Source organism: Pholcus phalangioides, unplaced genomic scaffold (assembly GCF_987345545.1).
Source record: "Pholcus phalangioides strain wild (caught in Gottingen) unplaced genomic scaffold, Ppha-v1.0 ptg000008l_1, whole genome shotgun sequence".
Lineage (NCBI taxonomy): Eukaryota > Metazoa > Arthropoda > Arachnida > Araneae > Pholcidae > Pholcus > Pholcus phalangioides.
Window position 1 is genome coordinate 56,877,412 of NW_028301601.1, and position 26,539 is coordinate 56,903,950.

The window sequence follows — 26,539 nt, forward strand, 5'->3', positions numbered from 1 at the left end:
AGCACAGCCGGTGGCCACGAGTGCATTGTGGCGGGGGGGGGGGAGGTATCATGAGATCTATAGTTCGTTTCAGGTTAACTTTGCAGTGGAAGGGAAGCTACGAGGGAACCGCATCACACGTTGCTATGACAACGAAAGCCTTTCAACCAATGTATCGATGCGCGGTCGCGGTAAGGTATAGCTTATTCTCACTGAGAAAAATCTTTTCACGTATAATGGTGACCATTTTTTTTCTAATTTAAAATTCTTAAACGAATAAAGATCGATTCAGAACAATATTTTTTCAGTATTTTCTTCAATCATTCAAAAAATTGAAATATTCTGCATAAATGCTCATCGTAAGCATCCGATATATGGGAACTATATTTTGTGGCGAAGGAATACACTCTCTACCTTTCTCTGCACTGCAAAGTTAACCTGAAACGAACTATAGTACTGTAAGTATGGAGATTAGTAGGCAGGTACTTCAAGCCAAATGAAGGGACCCCCCTCAGCAAAAATCAAGAGATTCAATCATCCATGTCTCGATATATGTTACGGTGTAGGCGCAAATTTTACAAACTCATATTTGTTAGATCAAGCTCCGTATACAGATTTCAACTGCCACATGACACTTTTTTTTCTTCTTCTTTTTTTATTTCAAATAATTAATTAAGAAAATAAAATATCATTCATATAACAAGTACAAAATAACTCTCTCATTATTATTTTACTATAGTGTTTTAATATATAAGTTGCATAGCTGCAACTGTCCAAGTTCATAAGTTATTTCAGCTCGAAAGGCTTATTCTATGCCACCTGTATTAAATAAAGTTGAATAATAAAAGGTAAAAATAGGTACCAAGAGTTATTATTTGAATATCCCTAGACATTTTAAAATCAAGTCTATAAAGAGATTAAAGAGCAGGAAAAATAAATAGTAGACTGATATATTCTTCAATTTAGTCTGTTTTCGTGAATTCAAATCGATTACGGGTGTAAGTTCAACATCACGTTCCCCAATTTGCATTCGTCAGCTGAACTTGTAGCAAAGTAAAAACATCCAAGCATTCCGTAAGCTACTGGTAGCGAAAAGTCGTTATCTAGTACACCAACGTTTTTTAGTCTTTCAGAAACGAGTTGAGAGCAATTATATATTTAACTGCGTTTCCATCGAAAGAACGTTGAATGAATAAAGTACTGTATAACGAGAAAAAAAAAATCCTAATACATTTCATTATGAAATGAAATGTGACCTTGGAAATCATGATTTGAATGAATATTTTTAGGAATGAAAGAAAAATGAGATATTTTTTTGGATCCTCACCGTCATGATTGCTGCTGTTCATGTTATTGGTGCTTTGATTATTGCAGAAGAAATAATCGATTATGTTGCCATTCGTCTGACTGTTATACAGATCTGGTTGACTTGTGATTGGCTGTAAGTCGTGATATGACATCTCCTTCCGACATGCTTCCGGTTCGTAGAACGGCACGTCCGAGCCAACACCCTGAAATGAAATGGAGACGATACACCCATGTGGTCAGCTGAATTATATTTCACGGAAACAAAAATCATGAGAAATTATAAACTATAAGTATGTTTTGATCACTATCAGACAAAAATGGAGATTTTGCTGTTTAACAAAATCTGTACTATCGGCGTTCTCCACCACACTGCAATAAATGTCGTCATATTTCATCATTTAAATCGTAGTTTTCAAAACTTTTGATTCCATCACCCCCTTCATCAGAAATTTTTCTGTCTCATAACCTCCCCCCCCCCCCAACTCATATGAACCCACAGGATCCTATATTAAGTCCGTAGCTTTTATCGCCCCCTGGACCATTCCATCGCCTACTTTGGGAAACACTGATTTAAAGCTTTGAATTTCATATCCATAACATGGTAAGGGGTTTCAACTTTACCATGGGGGATGATTTCCCCGAGCTTCCAAAATTCAAAAAATCTGCATTTACATCTACGAAGATTTAAAAAAATGTTCATGTATATTACATATATCAGGGTAATGCTTAAGGAAGAAGAAAAAAAAAAACCACCTTATTGGCGAGTTTTGAAAATTCTGAAGCTCTCGCACCAAACCATGGAAAAATTTGTGCCCAGTTTGGAAACCCTTTGGCTATCCTACTTACTGTACTAATCATTAGATTATCTTGTAGGTAGCAGTAATTATGTACTTGCGGTTCCCAACTTCGAACCGCGAATGATACCACGAATGAACGGGGAGCCGATCTCCCCGTTAAAAAGTCTCGCCACAGACAGCAACAGGTCTATAACAGTACAAATCTTCAATCGTCACACTTCACTCATATTTTAAAAAAGAGATGGCAGATGGAATCACTATAACAAGCATTAAATACAACGCCACAACAGGCAAATTGCCCAACGAGGTGGCTGACTTAAGAACATCATGGATCCCCGAGCCATTTTTTGGAGGCCCTACCTACTACTGCTACACCACACATGCACCCCGCCCACACCCCCCCCCCGCATCACAGAAACAAACTCCACGTTAGGTTCACAACACGTGCATGCACATTCCAACATGCACCAATTCGTTAGAAGTTCGGCAAAGAAATATGGACGAGGTGCATGTAGGGGTTTGGTGGTAGTAGTAGTAATTATGCACTGGTGTTGTCTTATAATAAGACGAAATATTTTTCGAGGAAATCATAAAAATCATAAATCATAATCAAATCTAAATCAATTAGACGAGGAAAATCATAATTTTATTAATATTCTTCACAGATTATGAAAATGGAAAGTTTATTGAGAATATATTAATGAAATTTATTGAAAATTATTCAAGAAGAAGGAATTTGTTTTTATACTGTTGGAATTTTGTTGCCGAACATCTAAAAATTATTGTCAAAGGCTTGAAAAGCTTGAAGCCAAAATGAGAAATTCATCAATGAGAAACTGTGGATTAAAAGAATTATTTCAAAATAAGAGTAAAATTCGTTGTTCAGATCAATTGTGGAAAACCAATCAAAGGCAATCGATGCATTCCTTGATTTGTACGTCGCACCACATACTAATTGCTTTCTTTGGATCTGTATAAGGGAGGCCTATTCTGATTAGCTATGAAAACCCCTCCAAGGTCCTTAATGAAGAATCTCAGGCTTGTAAAATGAATTAAACGAATGAACGTGTGGGCTTTAGGTGACGGTAATCATCGATTTCTCTTCAGGTCTTTGACAGTTTCATCTGATTGTCGGTCAAAAAATAAAGAACGGAGAAAGCTCAGGAGTATTGTTTCATTTTCTATTTGCCAATTCTGGGCTTGCTGTTTCTACTTCACACAAGGTAAGGAAGGCAGCAGTAGATGATAATATGACCCAGATTTCTATCGGAACGTACAGGCAGAGGAGAGAAGGAGAAATACACGCACAACATACACATCCGATGGTCAACGACCGTGAAGAGTTCGACATTAAAAATATTCAAAAAAAAACAATGAAAACAGGAATGTTTCTTCGCATTGTCTTCGGTTGCAACGACGACCCTGATGACTCCGCAAGATTTCAAGGCAGCCGCTATATAACTATAATAATGATGATGATGGTATAAGGGAGACAAGTGAAAGGAAAATAAAAACCATTTTCTTTGGTGGATATGATGTTATTTTCATACGATATCATTGAAAGGAATTAATTGCAATGAAATAGGTATACAATTTACGTTGATTGAGAGCTACATTACGTAATCACTTTACGGAAGTCAAAGAAGTTGAAATGGAAATTGATACTAATGACGAATTCAATTTTTGCCATATGCAGGCTGTTTTTCTTAAAGTCGAGCAAATATAAAAATGGAATCAATAAAAGCTTTCAAGTTCACATACGTAAATTTATTCATCACGTTATCAATGTAATTGATTGCGTGAACTTTGATCTCTCTCTTTGTTATCAGTTAGCGAACTAATTAGTATTCATTTTCTGCCTAAAAATGAATATATTTTCTCTTAAGCAGGGCGTCTAAATGCGTTTAACACGTACAGTCTGCGTGTTTAAAATTAATTACGAAATGTAGCATAGCATTCTTCACACGCTGACGAATGGAGTCATATACAGCATCCGCAGTTCAGAAAAAAGAAAGATCAGATCACATGACCAACTCTAGTTCCTGATTTTAATCGCATTAATATTAAAATTTGCATGCGGTGCAGGCATAAGCTGGAATTTATTTAATTAATTAACTTTTTTTTTCATTGCAATCGCTTAATCGCTGAGTAGAAACCGTAACTGAAGCCCTTTCGGGTTAGTGTTCCGATCTAAACGACTCTTCTTTTTCAGAATATTCAAATTAAATTCAAATACAGCGTTTACTTGCACTCGATATATATTTTTATTACCAAATAGATAACATTCTATTTTAGTAGACGATTCCATAGCCGCAGTCTGTGTTGGATTTGAATTTACCCTCCAGATACGTGCTTTTACGAACTGAATGCAGATTTTCATTGAGAAAATTCTTAGTTGCTTGAGGAATATCCCTCATAAACCAGTTTCACTCTTGGACTGAACACTTTATTTAAACTTTGTGGCTACAGATCCTTCTTGGGTAAGCTTCCGTTATTACTACCGTGGAAAAATTGTTTTAATAAGTTTTTGCAACAACGAATCGCACAACACCAGGGTGCTCGCATTCCGGAGGCTCAATCTTTTAGACTTGGATTTTGGTGATGATTTCTAGAGGACATTGATTTCGTTTTAAATTCATAGTACAGAAAACGCTCTATCAAATCTCTGTCGGCTTTCTTCTTGTGGAAGAATGTGTTTCTCTAAAAAAATTATTTGGTATTTCTTGCTATACTAGAAGGAGTCATGTGTACATATCTTACTTTTTAAAAATAGATTTATGTCATACTCGTGTCGCTTCGAAATTGATATTATTCGAAACGTTTCGAAAAGAGCGAACAAACATTTGAATATCCTAAGAAATTATGAGAAGTTGAACACTTACATATTGTTTGGAAGAATAAAAGGAATTTCTGAATCACATATTTCTTATTCTTCGTATCAAACTGTGATTAAATTCAGTGTCAAATCAAAGTTCTAAAGAGATACGCATTATTGAGAAATTGTGAAATTCATTGTTGAGAAACTGTTCATTTGTTGTTGAGAAACTGTTCATTTGTTGTTGAGAAACTGTTCATTTGTTGTTGAGAAACTTAATTTGTTGTTGAGAAACTATTCATTTGTTGTTGAGAAACTGTTAATTTGTTGTTGAGAAACTGTTAATTTGTTGTTGAGAAACTATTAATTTGTTGTTGAGAAAGTAAAATTTTTGTTGAGAAACTAAATTTTTTGTTGAGAAACTGTGAATTTATTGTTGAGAAAATGTGAATTTATTGTTGAGAAACTGTGAATTTATTGTTGAGAAATTGTGAAATTTATTGTTTAGAAACTGTTAATTTGTTGTTGAGAAACTGAATTCATTTTTCAGAAACTCCATTTTTTCAGAACCTGAATTCGATGTTAAAAAGTATGTATTTATTGTCAAAAAATGTGAATTAATTGCAAAAGAATTTTTCAAATATTTTTAATTTATCATTTATTGTCAAAAACTGGGACATATATGTATTGTTAGAAAGTTGTGAACTTTTCAAAAGTTCGAAAAATTTATTGCTGAAAGCTCACAAATTTTGTAAAAATATATATTTGAGAGATTATATAAATTTACTAACAGAAAGTACGAAATTCTTTGTTGATTCTCAACTCCATTTCCCAACTGGTAAACAATTCATTCATTGTTTTTTTAATGTCACAATTCTAACCATTTGAGTTACAAATTAGCTGAATCTAAAATAATTTAAAAACTAAATAAGTTTTTTCTTTTTTTTAAATTCGAATTCATATATTAACCTATCAGTTTAATCATGATAGATTTTTCTCTTACAACTTGAAATCCCAGGATATTTAAACACCGATATATATATAAATATAACTTTATCAGAAATGATAACAACGCTTTCGATTATAATATGACACCAATTCCAAAGAACGAGAGTCACCAAGAGAAAAAAAGAAAAAAAACGAAAGGCCTCCGAGACAATTGTCTTTTCCTCATCGGGTTTCCTATTTATATAACTGGGCTAGTGTGTAATCACTATAACGTCTCACGATCACACACACACACGCACTCACAAACAAGAAACCACTAACAGTTGGTTTAAAAAGTCCGACACAAACAAGATCAACAGCTGCATTATAATACGGACTACTATTTATATCTCGGGAGAGAATTTTCTTTTCCTTATTATAACACTACCACCATCATCAATAGCGGAAGCATTGTCGGCCATCGCGGGGCAGGTTGCTCACTGTTATTTACAAAAGGTTAGTGACTAGATGGCCAACGAACTTCCTCCACACACCTCTCTCTCTCTCTCTCACCGTCATCACCACAGTATCGTCACAAAATGGCTGTTTAGGGAAGTGTATAAGACTTTATAATAAGGAAGTCTTTCTTTCAAATATTAGAGAAGAGAAAACAGGTAGAATATAAAAGAAGCATTCACTTCTTTCTCTCGAGGGCGTTTTCAGACAACTTTTTATTCTAATTCCTTATTTTTTCTAAGTGACTCTATTCATTTGTTTTTTTTTCCCCCCACAGATACCCGATGGTTTCTTGGCCGACTGACTGACTTATACACTGATCAAACAAAGTATGGGTGACGTGTCTTTTTTTCTTTCTCGCGTCGAATTCGTTTTTTTTTACGACACTGTAAAACGCGTGTATCTCTGTGGCCCCAGCTGGAGACGAGAGATGATATCCTTATCTCCGTCGGCGAATGAATATTTTGCGATGTCTATATTTGCATTTTGACGTGACGGATAAGTGTACTTATTGGAGATCGAAAAAATGGTACAAGTTTTTGGTACGAGATTTGCACGGGAGAAAAAAATTCATGAATATCGTGTTTTCACGTGCAGGTAGATAGTGTAAAAGCATTTCATAAAATTTTGTTTCTGCCCCGACATAAGGATAGTTATGTATTGCAGTGTTTCTCAACCGTGGGCCCTGACATCAGTCTAACCGGGCCTTAAGTAATTCGCTGTTTCATTTTCTTTCATTTATTCCCCGATTAGTCCTATGTACGGACAGGCCTTCCACTCATACAAAAAAAATCAGCCGGGGCGTAGGCTCCTAAAGGTTGAGAGTCACCAATCTAGTGGTGGTATATATGTTACGGTAAATGTGATAAATGCGGACATTATACATAATAACCGGTTGCTATGCATAATCCACGAACTTTTTTGTAAGCTTGATAAATCTCGCTAAATTTATCACTTTTACCGGCGATTATGCATATAGTACCAAGCTTCGTTGATAAGTTTAATAAATTTTTCTGAATTAATCACTTTTACAGATGAATATGCATACTAACCAGCGTTGTCGGTAAATTGGATGAATTCCCCTAAATTAATCACTTTTACCGGCCATTATGCATTTTATCCAAGCGTCGTTGGTATATATAATAATTCCAAAAAATTATCACTTTAACCGGTGATTATACATAATACCCTAGCATACTTTATAATTCATGAATGTATTGTATCATTATATCGGGGTATGATCGTAAAATTGTTTATCATCATATCGGGGGCCCCGACTTTATTCATCGCACATACTAGACTCATTTGGAATTTTTTTTTCATATCTATCAAATTCACCAATTACACTAGTAATATGCATAATCACAGATACAGATGATAAATTTCAAGTATTTACCAAATTTACAAAACGACGTCTGTGTGGGTGTTATGCGTAATCTCCGGTTGAAAGGTGATAAATTTATCAAACTTACCAAGACGATTGGTAGGTATGCATATTATGTGTAATAAAAAAATAGGTTATCGCCTAATGCTGCTGAAAAGTTTCCAAAAAAACCCGATTTTTATTGATACACGGAACTGTAAAATTTGAAGTAAAATACAATTTTTTATAACAGGATTTTTTTTTCAAACAGTGCATAAAGAACAACGTGTCCTTTAACAATATGCAAAAGAATAATAGTTTTGCCAACAATGGTCTTTAAAAATTGCTTCACTAAACAGCATTTCTTTTAACAATGCTGCTTTTTGTTTGTTTTTTTTTAATCAGGTGATACTTGGCCTAAAATGCTCCTTGCAATAGTTTCTGACTGGAAAAATGATTATTCAAATCGCACACCGATTATTTAAAAATACTGCATCCATGGCCCCCACCGTGGCGGGGGCTGACAGGGCTCTAGCCCTGGAGTCCGGGACAGTTCCCATAATTTTTTTGCTTTTTCACGCTATAAATTAACTACAGAAGGGGGCCGTGAAAAGTCTGACCGGGGCCCCGCAAAATATTCCAGCTTGGGGGCCATGACTGCATCCAAAAAATGGTTTTGTAGCAATGATTCGGTTAATGTTAAACTTATTCATGGTTTCCGACAGCGACCATTATTTTACAACAGTGTTCCACTCCAACACAATTTTTCAACAAAGCTTCATGAAACAATACTTCTTCTGTAACAATACTCATGTCGTTCTGTAACAATTCTCATGTAGTTCTGTAACAATGCTCAATAGTTATTCGTTGCTTGATCACAAAACTGTTTATACAGCACTGTTTCGCTCAACAATGCTGAATCAATTATAGTTTATAACACTAGAAAGTGCTTCACTTGAAAATGATTTTTCAAACCCAACTAAAAAACAATACTTCTCAAAATTTCTTTGTCTTAAATAAAATAATATATATTTTTTCAAACAATGCTTCACCAAACAGTGATTTTAAAAAAGGTTTCATTCTATCAATAGCTTTCAACAAAGCTTGTCTTAACCTCGTTTTCTTAACAACACTTCCTCAAGAACGTTTTTTCCAACAGTCTCTTGAACTAGATAATGATTTTTGAAACAATGGTTTCCAAACAATGATTTTCTAAACAATGATTTTCTAAACAATGATTTTCCAAACAATGGTTTTCCAAACAATGATTTTCCAAACAATGATTTTCCAAACAATTATTTTCCAAACAATGATTTTCCAAACAATGATTTTCCAAACAATGATTTTCCAAACAATGGTTTTCCAAACAATGATTGTTGAAACAATGGAATGATCAAAAATCAAATGAACATAGATTTTCCAAACGATGACTTATCAACAGTGCTTCACTCAACCAATATTTTTAACAATGCTTTATTTTAATAATACGGAAGAATGAATTTCATTTCATTTTGTAAATAGATAAATAGAGATAGAACCGCTCACAAAACCCCGGACTGATGCAAAGCACCTTACTTCCGTTACCTCAAAAGAGGAGAGTCGTGTCGGAAAAGTTAGCAAAGATTTATAGCAGTGTCTCTCCTTGCCCCGTGTTCGGAAGTATCGAATCACTCACGTCGTTCTCCCCATGAAGACAGCCATCACCTTTATGCAACGTACAAGCCATTTGACTAAAATGGATAGCTGAACCAAATGGATAGTGCTGGGCAGTTTTGCTTCCCTTTCCTTTTACGGAATATGCAATATATACACACACAGAGAAAAGACACAGAGCCACCACTGCAACGGGAATAATCAAACAGAGCTTCCGTTGACAGTGCTGGGCATTCACATTTGAATTACTCACATATATTATTCACATTACAAAAATTTCCCTTTTTTGTACTATTGGGAACGCACATAAACATTACTATGAAGGTAATACATATTGGGAACAAATATCACCATAAGTTCATACAAATGTGCAAAGTTACGTTTAATATTTTGTAAATATGACGAACATGACATATACAACTTGTATATTGCCCTGTATTTATTTTCCTTTGGACGAATATTCTAATAATACGACAAATGGTTTATTTCTCTTAATGGAACTGATAAAAATGAATTTTGTTTAAACGGTCTATACGGAGTACAGAATATTTTTTTTTCTTACAATTTTGATTCGTTCAATAATTATTATCGATTTAAAAATCTATGGAAAACATGCTCATCATTCAAATGTGCAAATTGTTGAATGATTGCTCAATTGGTTCCATTTTTCCATTGCGTGAATTGCTTCGTGATTGTTTAGAAACGGAGCAGGACGTTTGGACGCAGCTCATTGGACGCGTGAAACTTGGACTCATGCCGTTCAGACGCCGTACAATCGGCAGGATAGTTACAATTGATCAATTCACAATCGATCATTTACAATTTAATTAAAAAAAAATTATCTATGAAGTTCTACAAAGTCGGGTGGTCAGCAATGGATTCGGCTTGCAAGCGTCGATGAGCTGTTTCTACAGTACATAGTTACAGTAACTGTGCGGGCCTCGTCACGTACAGTGCACAACAGGGCCAAATTGCTGGCTCAAACAGTGGCCGACTGTGGCGGTTGTTTCGACACAATCTTCAGATTTTATCGTCTTTGAAGTACGTTAAACCACGTTATTTAATACCGGTATCAAACTTTCGTCAATAGCTGGCGCATTAAGACCTTCATTCACCAGTCGTAAAACTTCGATTGCATCTTCGATATATCAAAAGCCATGGGTACAAAAGCCACACCAGGAACTATAAGAGCCTGCAGACCAAATTCCAAATCAGTGTTGTATCGATGAGTAAAATATTTAGAAGTGAGACACTGCTTTATATTTTTTACTAAATGGAGTAAACATGTGTGCAAATCTACATTTAGAAACGTATTGGAAAGAGCATTGCTCGCGCGTTGAAACCAGCACGAGTCCAAATGTCTCGTGTCCAAACAGCCGCGTCTAAACGTAAAGTTACGCGTTTAGAAATATTTCTTATTTTATATACATAAATATTAATTATTTTTTTCCGGTGCAAATTTTTACTGGCATGCTTGTCCTTCACTTTTAATTGATTGATTTCACAGAAAATAACAAGAGATACGAAGTGATTTTGAAAAGTGAGTGGAATTTGGTTTGTGTAAGATGCAATATATGTTGGTTACCCCCCCCCCCCCGAATCCAAAGAAATTTTTTGTCGAATCAAACGTATTAATAAATCTCGTGAATTTACGCAACAAGAATGAATGAAATTACTTTTTTGTTTACTTCCGACAGTTTTCAATCAGATGATAAGTGGACTAGTTCTGGTTAGCGTGGATCTCTGCAGTTTCTGGGATGATAGAAAATTAAGTTTTTAAATGAAAAAAAGTCAAGATTCAGTTGACGAAAAGCATTCTTCGTCTCCTTACGATCATTTTTGTAGCCTTGGTATTGAAGTCTTAGTATTTCTCGAAAATGTGTCGATTCTAGAAAAATATTCCTCGGTTGCAATTCTGATGTCACAGCCAAAAATCAGAGATTTTTTTAAAAGAGCTTGATTGGCCAAATATAAAAGAGCTCCTGACTTCTATCATTGATGTTGTTTTTAATTCCCAAAAGAAATACATTCAAGTGAGCTCGAATGAGTCGGATTCGAAAATTTTTCGTACACGTTTGTCTAATCTAAATCCCCAAAATCTAACAAATTTTGTCATTTAATTTACGTCGCATTTTAATTACAAGGTCATTTTCATGATTGAAATTATTTAGAATGAGGAACAAAACAAACTTCTCGTGTTGCGACTTTTTAAAAATCAAATGTTTCTAAATTGAGCTTAGCGGGAACAAAAGGGATACCTGCGCTCGCAAAAACGAAAATAAATAAATGAAAAATTAGAAATCATGGGGGAGAATCATTTCATCACACAGAACACAATTCGGTATTTCCCCCTCTTTTACGATTTCAAATAAATTTAGCTCCTTTGAATGGCTTAGAATTTTAGTCACACACTGACAATATTAAAAAACATTTTGCAAAGTGTTTAAATATGTTAGATCCGGATAAAGCGTCATGAATCTACGGGCGTCCCTTGCTTCACGCGATTAATTGGTTCGGCAAAATAGTCGCGTAAAGTGAGTTGGATTTAACATAGGGAAGATGGGGGATTGGTTCTCTTCAGAAGGATTGAAAAACTGAACCAAACAGCAAAGGAACCTTTTATTTCTAATGAATTAATTATTCAAACTCATGAATAAATCCCGAGAATTTAGGAAATATGAATGAATTACATTAATAATAAGTCTTCACTACTTCTGATTGATTCAAGTGAGCGTGGATGTTTTCTTTCCTGAAGAGCTTGGTATGACAGGCCTGATAACCTTTTAATGAAACAGGCGCGATTCGGTTGAAAAGTTGAATTTTTCGTCTTCTTATAACAATTTTAGTAGCAAAGACCGATAATTTCACTTTTCTCGATTAAATTTAATTTAACAACTTTTTTCGATTAAATTTCTCATGGCACTGTCAGGGCCGTCTTAAGAGCACCATGGGCCCCCGGGCCAACTGACTTTTCTGAGGCCCTACAAGGCAAATTCTCAAAAATTTCAACCAGATCTTATTTTTGTGAGACCCCCCATGCCGTGCCCGAGTGGGCCCATGCCTAAAGACAGCACTGGGCACTATCACGGTCAAGATTCTTATCTGACGCTGTTCGTCAGCGAGATCTGGCGAGTTGCATCTGAGAATTTCTATCATATTCGTCTCAGCTTCGTCATCGAATCCACCGTATTTCGTCGTCAGAGGATTTAATTATGTTACGTATCTTCAATTTCCAAGCCCCCATTTCAACGATTAAACACCAAGCCGAATTTTTCATATTAGAATTCCTAAAATCAACTTTGAAAAATCGCACATTATAGCAGGGGATACCTCTATTGGTTACGATCACCCAAAATTTTAATTATAGGTCTAAATAAAGCAAGAAAACATTCAAGTCTATTGCTATTCCTGATTTACTCGAATATAACTCAGCATCAACAGCCGGAACATAGCCATATATGTACATACTATAATGATACGATGACCGAAATTCAAATTGGATTTCCGCAGAAGATCATTCAAAATCTAAATAGCAGTTTGTTCTGACCAACGAACACAAAAACAACCGAAAAATAATTGATAACGCACACAGTTTCAAGATAATCGAGACAGGGCAGTAAGAAAAACGTCGAACCATCGCTATACGGAGTTTATTGGAGCACCCAATAATTTCAAGTTCAAACGAAAACACGCGTCGATTATATAGCAATGATGATAGTAGTTGAAAAAAAGAAAAGATGGTATTGAGAAAAACCCCACGAATGGTTATTTAACATCATTAAACTTCAATTGACCCTTCAAATGTAGATCTAATTTAATGGAACCGCGTAATAATGATGGAAAAAATAAAATAAAAACAATAACCCACCTGTATTATGTGCAATAAATGTTAAGAGAAGAGAGGTAAAAAGGTCGTTATATAAGAGAAAAGTATTATTTTTTTATCTTCTAAAATTAGATCAACCGTGAGATGATCCGGTTTTCTTCGCTACAGTGAAAAGAAAAGAACAAAAAATTGTACAATTTTTCTTGTAAGAGAGGGAGAATTTCGTTTTATGGAGGACACAAGGATGGGTTCGAACCAGGACTTTGAAACTGTCACACACTCGTTTTTTTGCAAGTGAGAGAGAGAGAGAAAAAAAAAGTAGATCACTCTTCGCGAAAGCAGTTGTTGGAGGTCCCGTAGAAAAGAAAGCAATTGGGTGCGTGATCGGCGTCGTAGTGGACACACCACTGCCTTTTTTTTTTTATCCGTCATCGCACACCGTCATGGTGCTTCTGGCTAATTTGTGAGTGAGAAAATTCTATCTAGTGCAGCTTGTTTTGAGCAGCCTTTTTTTGTATTTTTTTGAGCACCACCTACTTTTTTATTTAGTAGCGAAATTCTAGGTCAAAAGTGAAATACACGCAGTTTTGCTTTTTTTTTTTTTTCAAGCTGAAAAAGTGGAATAAATGGGAAATATTGGATTTGTGTATTGTGATGATTGTTTCTCGTACAGTAATACCCGACTTGCGCAATATGTCGGAATCACGCAATTTTCATTGAAAAATGCGCATTTCTGAAATTCAATCGTAATCACGGGATTATAAAGGAGATTATTAAAGGAAAGTTATATAAGTAAAGAATTTTTTGCTTAAGTATTTGAACTGATGCTGTGAGTTCTCTCGAGATGATATCGAAGTTTAAACGGATATCATTTGCTATTCTTGCATCCGCGGCCCGTCTGTGACATAAGGGGCTCTGGGCTAAGGAGAAATTAGAAGGCCATTGCGACTGGCGTCGAAGGTGTTTAGTTAGTGAATACAGTGCAACCTCCTCTAACGGATACCTCCCGTCAGAGGGAACTTCTCTGATCCCCGGTCCCGGGGAATAGGGCTTTAATGTATTTCACTCCCAGTCAGCGGACAGTAAAATCAGGAAAGACTCTAATTTTTTTTTCAAAATTTAATTTATTAATTCTTTTCATAAACCGAGAATTTATCACATTCAGCTAAAATTATGATTAATCCCAAGCTCGTTCTGTTAAACATGATAAATCGTCAATTAATTACTTAACTGAACATAACTGTGATACAGGATGTTGAATTCGAATGGTAATGTTGGTTTTGTTTGTTGGTACGTGTGAAGAAAGCCAACATTACAAGACTGATAATTGTTTTTATATATATGTTTCATCTTCTTTTCTTCACACTTATTTTAATTTAATTTTTATAGTGAAATATGTGTAGTGTAAGTAACGTGTACAAGTAAAAATCATTAACTGGTTTAATGAAGAGAAGAAAGGATATAAATTTTTCTATATATGGTATGACTTTCCAACTTTATTTGCTAATTTTGTAAAATTGCCATTAAAAAAGTGATAAATGCATTGAAATTTAAGTGAACGCTTTTTTTCAAAACGATTGGTGATTATGCATAACCACCGGTGTATTACTTTCAGAGTAACAAATACATTTTAACATCAAAATGCATAGGAACCAATTGCGAGCGAAGCCAAGCGCCGTATAAATATGAAAGTCGTATAAACGAGGTTTAACTGTATATAGTACCTCCCCATTAACGGACAAAATTTTTTGCTCCATGGTTGTCCGTTATTGAGAGGTTCCACTGCATATGTAGCTTGAATTTTGGGCTCCCCTCCTCCCAAATTCACGGGGCATTTGTCCCATGTAGAAATAAAAATAAATCTGCAAGTCAATCTGCAAATGATTGTCAATCTCTGATTTTCTCAGACCATGTTAACAAGGAAACCGAAGCCGGATCGTACAAATTCCAACAAGTAACTTGTTTTGCGATGTATGTGAAGGTGAGGGATCGCTTGCCACAATTGTGTCTGTGGTCGACACATCTGCAAAACCACTATTGGGGGCCAGCTAAAATTTATTAACATCAGACCCTGTCAAAAATGAAAACCTATAGATCTTCCACATGGGGGGGGGGGGAACCAGGGTGTGTATCGTATACAACTTTATCTTTTTCGATGGCTTTTCCTCCAAATCCATATGAAGTATTACTTAAGAAAAATTAGGATTTACCGAGTGATTAACGCGGAAAACAGGCAACATTCTAGGAAAGTATTCACAATCAGTTTTAAAAATATTTAAAAAAAAAATTGTGCGTGTGTTTTTTTTCTTTCAGAAATTGCTTTAAAGCAGTGTTTTTTTTTTAAGTGTGCGTCGTGGCTCATTGGTAGGTCGATAAACTCCATCTGGAGCGTTGCGAAGAGTTACTGTATTGATACGTGCCCCGTTAAAAATGCTTTGAAATTATTAATTTCTAGATTATTCTGTGAAGCCGAGGATAAACGATGACGAGACTGAGGGAGTCATGGGTGGAGAAAGTTTGAGAATTACTGCCTTAACCCGTATTTGACTGAGCGACGTCTTAGGTATTGTAGCCCTTCGATATCTCCTTCTGAAAACTAAGCAATGGATGAAGGAGGCAGGCTCGCACGGTCGGGGAGTTTATAATAAATTTGATACCTTTCGGGCTGTTGTGTCGTATTCTAAGCTTCTTTGCTAAGAAGCTTAGAATACGGCATAACTGCCTGAAAGTTATGAAATTTATTAAGCAGTGTTAGGTTTCGGATTCTTGTTGGTGCAGTTTAGTAAAAGACATACATTCCAGCATATTCGACATCTTACATCAGGCATCTTCAATCCGTTAGTCGCGAGCACAACGGTGCTCTGTGTAGTACCAGAGTGCTCGATTCTCGTACCCGATTTCGTGCTCGCGAGCACCTGAGATCAACTTTCCAACTAAACACCTTGGAGGAATTGCATTCAAGGACTGAAATAATCACCATTTCCTGCATTTGCATGTTAAACCTGTCGTAATGTAGGCAGTGCTCGCGACTGGGAAAAGGTTGAGGACCTTTGTCTTACATAATTCACCATATTAACTTGCTCTTACCTCATTATAACTAAATTTTCGGATCAAAGAAAATAACCATGTCTATCGGTAATGAAAATTAATTTCTTAATGCGATCTAAAAATCTACACCGCCGACTAAATTTGAAGTAGCCATTGAGGGAGTTTTGCTTTTGTGAAATGTATGAACCATTGACGAATATTCAAATGTGGGTTCAATGACCGACATGACAATATTGTACAAGGGCCCCATAGCTCTTACAAACACCCATCTTTGCTGGAAATGCGTTGCGAGTAAACAGAATACAGAGAGAAAGAGGGGACAGCCCATGATCCAAAAACAAAAGTTCTCTTAAAAACCCAACTCACGATTGTCGAAAGGAAAAAGAAAGCACTTTCATCATCATTGAAGACCAAAATATCCCTATAAATTTGGCCATTGTTCTATTTTTTTCTAAGCTAAATTTCTTAGAGGGGATAAGTATCCGAAGACAGAGAGGACAAGATTGAGAGATTGTATGACTCCATTGTCCTCTCTCAGAAACCTCCGCTACTGATTGAGATACATTCTTGTCGTATTGATACCAATAGAAAGAATATGTGACGAGAGATAAACAACTATAGTGTGTAGGATATTACAGAGAACTAACGAACTAGTGAAGAGATGACAGATCTCCAAATGAGGAGGTGGAAACAACCCACCCGTGTATGATGACCAAAGGGTCGAGAACTATGACCTTCGCGTAAGGAATAACATATTAAATATCCCAGCCGCGTATGTGGAGAAAATCACTGTCGAAGATGAAAGTAGAATGTCCGAAAATCATGGAGTTATCTCACAAGGGATATTAGTATTTGTTTTTCTTCCAGTTTGTTACGCGAATTTGATCGATGAGAGCTGTGCTTGATTTCCTCACGGGAAAGTTTGAAATTTATCCGTATTCTCCCCACCACCGTCATAAATTTTCCATCTAACGAAATATATTCTGGTCATGGAGAAACAGTTGGGGGGGGGGGGGGCTAGAAATGCTTGCTCAGTTTCACTCGTCAAAGTTGATGACCCTGAGAACGAGTGCTTCTATCGTGTGCAGAGCCGCCTTAACACATGGGTCCACCCAAGCACGCCCCGAGGGGCTCTACCAGTACTGGGGGGCCTTCATGAAAAATACATCTGGGTGCAGTTTTTAAGAGCAAGTATGGGCAGGTATATTGGTAAGCTATTTCTAGTCGGGAGGGCTGACATAAATCGTTCGGCCAGGGAGGAGGGGGGACCCATGATACTTTTGAGACAACTCTGGTTGTTTGAGCTGAAAATTAACCTGTTTAATAGAAAATTTTATTAATCAGTTAACATTATACGGATTACCAAACAAAGTGACAATTATTGAAAACCGCTTTTTCCAAATAGCGTTTCTTCACCAGAGTCCCAAGACGCTCTTGGGTTCCCTGAGACATTGCCATCGTTTTCACAAGATGTATTCATGAACAGTAATGATCACGCACAATAGTTTTGGTAATTTTCTAGAGCGAAAGAAAAAGAGAGTTTTTAAAGTGTTTTTGGGTTCCCTAGAACAATGTTTCTCAGCATTCACATGTGGTCAGTCTCTGCAGGGGAACAAGGTCTGTCCTGGATTTTATGTCATAGAAGAAATTAGATGCTTGCTATAGGATCTTATAAGATGTTTCTTTATGTTCTGAAACAGCTTTCGCAGACCTCTCAAAAACTTCTAGTAGGCCAGTGAAGTTTCGAGGATAACCGCTACCCTACACCGTGAAGTTTTGTGAGGTTTAAAAAAAAAGTTAAAAACCTCTGTTTTCACAAACATTTTAAATCCAGACTCTTTAACAAGGGGCTATATGGTCTTTGTGGTCCTGCCGATATTCTAAAAAGGCCAAATGGAAGGGTAGCCATGCCAGGTGCTTATGGGGTTCACAGAAAGTTGTGAAAAAAAAAATTACTGGTGTGAAGAAATCACTTTCAAGTGATCAAGTGATACAAGGTGGGAAAAATTTGACTATTTTGATGGTTGAGATAAATTTCATGAAGGACCCACAGCCATCTTGCCTATCCCGACATGGCCCGAGGGCCTCGTGCGATGAAATCATATGCTATGATTTTCGAGAATCAGTACACAAATAAGTGAGCTGTTACTTGCAACTAAGTATAGAACCCCAGAACATCACTTAGGTCCAAGGCTCATGATGGTTGGTCATGCACAGAATCTCGATAAGAGCGAAGATCACTGAGTTCTAACCCAGGGGACCTGTGGCTGAACATCATTTACAAAATGTTTATTCCCTATGAATTTACTCAAGAAACACATTAAATAAGTGGAGAAGGGTCCCGTTTCTGGATGAAGATGGGGGGGGGGGCACGAGATGAAAAAATTAAGGGGGCCACAGGAGAAAACAGTTAAAATATTGTTCTAAATAATATGCAAATATTGAACAAAATAGGGTTTTTTGTTAAGAAAAGAGTAGATTTTCTTTCTCATTATATTCTTGCTTCTTCTTTGTATATTATTTTATAGCATGAAACTGTAAATGCAATGACGTAAGATTGAAGAAAAGGGGAAAATGTCTTGATGGATATAATCATTGAACAGAAATCGGATAGAAGTGAAGGAGGCGAAAAATCACACGCGTCAATTACCGTCATTAATATTCCGAAGCATGTCTTCAAGAAGCTTTTCCAACGAGAAGATGATATGTGTGAATAGTTTCTCTAATAGATTCTCAGATGAGTCACAGAACGCCCCATTTAATCACTGAAGAGTGATCCGGAAAACAGCGAACTAACTGCTGTATCACTGAGCGTAATAACTGACGCGTCAAAGAGCGAAATTTCCATTGCCCTCCTTCAGAATAAACGAACCACTTATAGTACGAATTTGCAAATTTTCTTTTAGAGAACCAAGATTTAAAAGAGATGAAAATAACGTTGAGAATTCTGTATTTAAAATACAGTGGTTTTGGGAATGGTCCTAACAGTGAGTACGGAACTGAATACTGAATAAGAAAAAAAAAATTCAACTATATGACTAGGCAAGAATGTCTATTAAAAATCTACAATGCCCTCTACAGTCTAACAGTACGTTCTGGTTTGGATGAAAAATATATTCTTGGTCTTTTTTCAATGGGTTATTGGAAAGCTAATCATGTGTGGTTTTTAGTCACTATTTCTGTTTGTATTTACTTTGATCTCAGAACATTGAATACCTACTTATGTTTGAACAAAGTTCTCTTGAATTAAAAGATTTAAATACTCGTCAACAAATTTTAAATCAAAGCAAACCTAGCTTACACTTTTATATTTTACCTATAATGATAAAAATCAATTATCGTTGAAATATTTTGAATACACCAATTGCACTGCATATTTTCACGTTCTGTAGAGTATCATTAGAAATTTTTTTTGAAAAATCCAGAAAAATATTCAATTAATCTTAAAAAATGTATTGATTAAAAAAATGAAATGAAATTATTACTGCAATAACTTCAATTCAGATCCAATGTTGAAAAAATTATATTTTTGAATGAGAAAAACTGTGTTGAATTCAGTTTTTAAAGGATGAAATAACCATTGCTAAATTCGTTTCGATAAAAAAGAAACAACTAATAATTGTTAAATTAAATCAGATTAGGAACAACAATTGCTGAATTCAGTTTAGTTTTTACGAATTCACGATAACCATTGTTGAATTCACTTTAATTTTTAAAAATTTGCGATGACTATGGTTGAATTCAGTTTAATTTGTTTCATAAATTTGCGATGACTGTGGTTGAATTCAGCTCAATTTTCAGAAATTTGCGATAAAAATATTTGAATTCAGTTCAATTTTTGAAAATTTGAGATAACCGTAGTTGAGATTATTTGAAAACAACCATTGTTTGTTTCCCGCTTAAATTTTTAAAAAAAAGTCCAATTTTATTTTATAAATTTTCGATACCCTTCTTATATTTAGCACAATATTCAAAAATTTGCGATAACAATTCATGAATTCAGTTTTATTTAAAAAAAAAAACTGCGATGAGCCATAGTTAAATCGGTTCGATTTTTGAAAAAAGTTTGCGATAACCATTGTTGAATTCAATTTTTGAAAACTCACAATAATTATTCAGTCCAATTTTTTTTTTAAAATTCTCTATAACAATCGTTGAACTCAGTTCAATTTTTGGAAAAATCGCAATAACCATTGCTACTTCGATATTTATCTAAAATTTTCACATCAAGAAACTTTTCATCATACACAAGAAACATCACATAAAATAAATATTCAGACAGAATGAATTAAATTCTTACCTGTAATTCCGAAGCCAAATCCGGGCTTAACATAGTCCTGTGCTGTCCTTGTGAATTTCCGTGCTGGTGATAATAATTCCTAATCCAGGAATGAGAGAGAGAGAGAGAAAAAAAAAGAGATTTCTGGTCACAAAACGAGTTATAGCTATATATTTCGCTCTTTTTTTTCTTTTCAAATGTAGACAGACTAAAGCACACTATGCACACACAAAAATCCTATAAGCAGCTGGACAAGCACACCACGGCATGGCGCACAGATTCTATATCGCTTATATCTTCAGTCGATATTCAAAACCGTGCTCAAATGTGAATACGAATTGTGAGAGAATATAGTTTTTTTTTTCTTCTCTTCCACCGCTCAAATGAATATGGATTCTATACTATAGTAGTCTTTTGAGCATTTCTTTCTCCAGCAAATCAAGCTCGTAGAATAATAATTATAATAAGAAAGAAATTAAACACTATTTCTCAGGCACTATACAATTTTTTTGTTTCTTTTTTCACTTTGGCGCAAAAGAGTAACCTTGGATATATCAGGATTGCAAGGACTTCTAGGTGGTACGGATCAAGGTGAAAGTTCCCGCGCTCGAACAGAAACAGATCCCCTCCTCCTTTTTTTTCTTCTTAATTTCTGGCTCCGAAGAAAGAGAAAACCTTGGTGGTGGTGAGTGACTCTACAGGAACGACTGGTGAGAAGCCTGAGCACTCTCAAGCTAAACACACATAATGATCGAGGACAGAGGAGAGCAACTTCTTTTGCGGCCGGACCTAGATCTACGTACGCATCAGCACATCAATCGACCACTAAATCCCGCCAAACACTTGGCGTTGAGCTGACAGGATTCTCGCCAGATTGGCGTAAGCGAAATTGTCTAATGTTTAAGGGAAAAAACTGGGAAATGATTTTGAAATAAATATTTTCTTTGTATGACAATTCAAGGGATGATGTTCTGATGATAAACCATGATGTAAGATGTCGTAACTGATGGGAGAAAAACCGTGAGGAAGTCTTTCAGCATTCCTTTCAACGATAGAATCCTAATGGGATACTTAGTAGCAGAAGGATGCGTCGTATTCTTTGTAATAATATTTTACTGACTGGTCTTAAATTATTTTATATGATGATAGTAAGGTTTTTAAGTGAACTGATTGGACAGGACTGCTTTCAGGAATTTGATGATCAAAGTATCGCATGGGAAAAAAAACATCAACAAATATATACAATAATATTTCTTGGCCTATTCTACACGATGGTCACGTTCTCAACCTTTTAATGGATTCGATTGAATAATCAATTGTTCAACTTAATTTTTGAAAATTCAATCACTTTCTCGTTTCGTAACTAGTAGAAGCCGTTTATAAATTTAAAATTTTAAATATGCAAAAAATAATGGTTAAATATGATGGATTCTAGATTTTAAAAAAAAATTATGCATTGAAAAAAGTGTCAAAACACAATTTTTTGGTGGTGTCAGCGTTTGAACTGATGCAGCCTACGTTAATTTCTTGTTGTTAATAATAATAATAATAATAACAATCTCCACGAAATCGGCACTCTATGCGTCATTTTATAACATTTATCAACAAAATTTAACGAGTTTGAAATTATTAAGAATCAAATAATATGTATTTATAAAAACGAATACTTGTAGAATATAACATGTGAAAGCAATCACGAAAATTAGGTTTTTCCCGGAAAGGTGTTGCTCTTACACTTAAGTTGAGCTTCTTTGTTTTGTTGATTTTTTTCCTCGACTTTTTGAATGAGAAAAACTAGTGAAACAACTGTTGAATTCAGTTTCATTTTTTAAGACTGTAATAACTATTGTCAAATGCATTTTGATTTTAAAAAAAACACCAACGAATGAGCATTATTAAATTAGATAAAGAAACAACCGTTGCTGAACTCGGTTATTTTTTACGAATTTGCGATAATCATTGTTACATTCAGTTATTTCTTACGAATTTGTGATAACCATTGCTACATTCAGTTATTTCTTACGAATTTGCGATAACCATTGTTATATTCAATTTTTTTCTTACGAATTTGCGATAACCATTGCTACATTCAGTTATTTCTTACGAATTTGCGATAACCATTGTTATATTCAATTTTTTTCTTACGAATTTTCGATTACCATTGTTGCATTCAGTTATTTCTTGCGGATTTACGATAACCATTGTTACATTCAGTTATTTTTTTACGAACTTGCGATAACCATTACTGAATTCTGCTACTTTTTCCACGAATTTAAGATAACTATTGTTGAATTTAGTTACTTTTCCATGAATTTACGATAGCTATTGCTGAATTCAGTAAATTTCTGAAAATTTGTGATAGGCATAGTTGAATTCAAATAATCGCTTATATACAGGGTGGACGTAATTAACATTTAAAATTTTTGAGCTGTCTGTAGTTCCAATTATTGATCAGAAAGTTATGAAACTCCAAAGAGGTCTGGGGTGAGGAGAGCTACACAATTCCATTCGAATCTAAAATTTTCACGTATTCTTTTGCAGAGAATCACTGTTTTCGTAAAAAAAGTTTTATCAGGAAAGCACGTTATTGTAAACTTAATATAACATAATTTTTAGTGGAGAAATAAGAATGTGTAAACTGTTTTTATATTGGAGATGTATACCCAGCCATAAGCTTGAGAAATTCGGTCACACGTTTGCAAATAATTAGCACGTGCTATACAATTCGCATAGAAAACACCCTCAAGTGTAGGGGCGCACAACCTCCGCCCAGCGGGGTCAAATGTGGCCTGTCCAGGGGGGATTCCGCCAGGTCTGCCAAAAACCCATACATCTACGTGTTCTTGCATACGCGCGGTCTTGCTACAGCAAGTTAATGTGCGTGTCAGAACTGACTTTTTCGCTCTCAATTTCTTTACACATTGACAATTCCAAAATTTCATATCGTTCTGACGAATAGTTGCAAACCCGTAGACAGCTCAGAACATTTCAATTACGCACACTTGTGCAACAAGAAATGCTGCGCTTTAGTGTAATTTCATTGAGAAAAGATATAATATAAATACTTCTAGCCAGTTCTATAGCGATAAAAATGTAATAAATAATATTCAAGTTTAATGATTCGTAACGATGATCGTTGAGCACAGAAAAACCCAAAATTTTCGACGGGTTTTCGGGGTTTAACTGATTTCCGATGATTTACAAGTACTATGTAATTTTGATTCATATATTTAACTATGTATTATTCATTAAACGCATGCACACTCATATATATTTGATTTATGGAAGCAATGAAAACCTCACGAGCGAGTAAATGATACGAGGAAGTTCGGAAAAAGTGAAATGGAATTACGAGTGTGAGGAAATGTGTAAATATCGAATAAATGAGATCGTGACTCTCTTCAAAAGTTGTGAGCCTTGAAGCTGGAAACCTGTTGAATCTTGTGAATAACTCACACTTAATGATAATGAACTCTGAGCTGAGAATATAAAAAATGAAAAACACTAATGACAAGTTTCACTAAATTAGCAATAAAATCAATTAAAGACGAGGTGAAACGAGATGATGATGATACGTATTGCCGATATAAACACGATTATTAATCATATCTGTTCGTGAGGATTAACTTGACAGCTTGAACGCGCGCGCTCTCAGTCTATTTTCACTAACTTCGTGCTGTTTTAATTAATTTGCAAAAATTCCAGTTCAAGTGCCAGCTTGCTGAAAACTGGCTTTATACCAGCGCAGATATCAGGGTAGGGACTACACCGAGCTCTCAAAATTTGCTCGCGCTTCTACATGCCTTTCTTTTTTCTTTCTTAAACATGACATTACTTAATAAAAACCCTTATTACTACACTTTAATACAAATACAAAATACAACGCCACAACAGGCAAAATGCCCAACGAGATGGCTGAGAAAAAGATGCCCATAACATTCGGCATAACATCCAGAAAATTCAATCTCTCAGCACATTTCAGGCCGAAAAAACACCATCTCCCCATACAAAACCCCAACCGGGGCGAAAACCCGCTTCAGCCAAGGGAGACCGCCACGACTCCACTCAGCGCCCCGCGTCACCACTGCGCGCCGCAAGGAACCGAAAAAGTGCCTCTCCGGTGCATTAGTCGGCATGCAAGGGGATCCGGGCTTGAATCCCGGAGGAGATAAACGCCCCCCCCCCCCTCCAAACATCAGTCTCGGCACAACATCCAGAAGATTCAATTTCTCAGTAATATTATGTTTCATTATTATACCACAAATTTACAGATTCAGAATTCCTCCGTTTCTCCCAGGGAACTTCAATCGCTACTCTAGGCTAGGGACAGGGAGGAGTGCCTGACAGCTTAGGGACACCTGTATAAGGAAAAATAACGACTTTATCTTGTTAGATATTGACGAATTATGATATCTCGCGGTTCTATCACAATATAGTGATGTCTCAAATTACGAGGCCAAATTTCCTCCTGGACTGTGTAACTTGGATCTCTAATCGTTTTGTATCAGTGATGGAAATCAGTTGATTCGTTCCATACACGCTCTTTTTTCATTTTTTTTTCAAACCGAGCACAACTCAGGTCTATCGCCATGGGAAATTTACTACCTAATGAGTTGTGCTGGAAGTGTAAGTGTGGGCACCTAACGGTCTGAGTGCGTATTTAGTGTTGTGTCCGATTTCGCAGTGAGACCACCTATATTTCAGAAGTGAAGTAAGCGAAGTGTAATGACTGAATACTTGTACTGTTTGTAGGCCTGTTGGTCTCTGCGGCGAGACTTTTTTTTTTTTAACGGGGAGTTCGGCTCGCATTTGCGCCTCGAAGTTGGGAACCACAGAAAACCAACTTCAGCCGACCACGGGTCCCCGAGGTGAGAGTCCGTCACTATGACCACTCGATCACCACAGCGGCGTTCCATGCATGCTGAAACGATTACTCATATTAGAATTGATTAGCGCGGTACAGTGCAGTGTATATTCCAGCCCGTGTTCTTCAATCTCTTTATAACTGTGGACCGGTGGAAGGAGCTGAACAGTTTCACGGACTAACGGAAATGAGAGGGGGAAAACAAAATTGCAAACCGACAAAATGTAAACAAATAGATAAAAATAATTGGAGAACCGCCAAGGGGGAAAAAAATGTAGGATAAATAATTTGCGGGCCGGTGAAAATAAATAAATGGGAGAAATAAATTTCGAACCAGCAAAAGACAATTAAATGGAAGAAGTAATTTGCGGACCAGCAAAAATAAAATAAATGGGGGGGGGATAGTGTGCTGACAGGCGTGAAATAAGAGATGAAGGAAATAATTTGCAGACCTGCGTAAAATAAATAAATGGGAGAAATAATTTGTGGACCTGGCATAAAATAAATAATTCGATAATTACCGAATGACTCTTACGTATTATTTAACAAAAATTATAATTGAACCACTCTCACATGCATCTGAATAGACAAGGAGCTACAATCTAAAGTACATCATTCTGCTGTGCCGTGTTTTTGCGTCCCTTTTTACCGAGATTTTATGAGGTTGATACACTGAATGAATGAATGGGCTGAGGTTAATACATTAGTCACTGATGGTAAATTGTTCCAGATCATTCCTGAACTGAAAACATTAGTTCATAATATTGCTGAAAATTCAGAAAAAGCATAAGGATTTCAAGTTAAGGTTAACATAAAATGCATGTTAAGATAAAATGCACCCATTCATCCATGTAGGCAAATTGATGATAAACATAGAAGTAAATATTATAGATTTTTTTTTATATATAATCAAATTCCAACTAACTCTTAGACATCTCGTGACGCAAAACTATAATAATTTTAGACATTATAGAAATTATATCTCCGAAGAACCACTGATGATATGGAGCAATGGTCTTTATTGCGAACCACAATTTGCCAATGGGTCATTTCTACATCTTATTTCGGGTCATTTCAATCATGACGGTTTTATACGTCCCATATGTTCCCATTTTCCGTCATCAATATGTTTAATTTCTAAAGTAGATCACAAAAATCAGGATC

General features: G+C 35.7%; 1 protein-coding gene across 4 annotated transcripts in view; it reads right to left on the bottom strand.

The window, feature by feature from the left end:
• Positions 1-26,539, bottom strand: part of LOC149084585 (ETS homologous factor-like) — a 138,635-nt gene that overhangs the window by 13,994 nt on the left and 98,102 nt on the right. For all 4 annotated transcript variants that reach the window (XM_089235008.1, XM_089235006.1, XM_089235005.1 and 1 more), the window contains exons 2-3: positions 20,533-20,611; positions 1,307-1,490 (exon numbers count right to left, since the gene is read on the bottom strand). In XM_089235008.1, coding sequence (XP_089091134.1) covers positions 1,307-1,490; positions 20,533-20,565 — 217 coding nt within the window. In that variant the 5' untranslated portion in view covers positions 20,566-20,611. The remainder of the gene's footprint in view (positions 1-1,306; positions 1,491-20,532; positions 20,612-26,539) is intronic.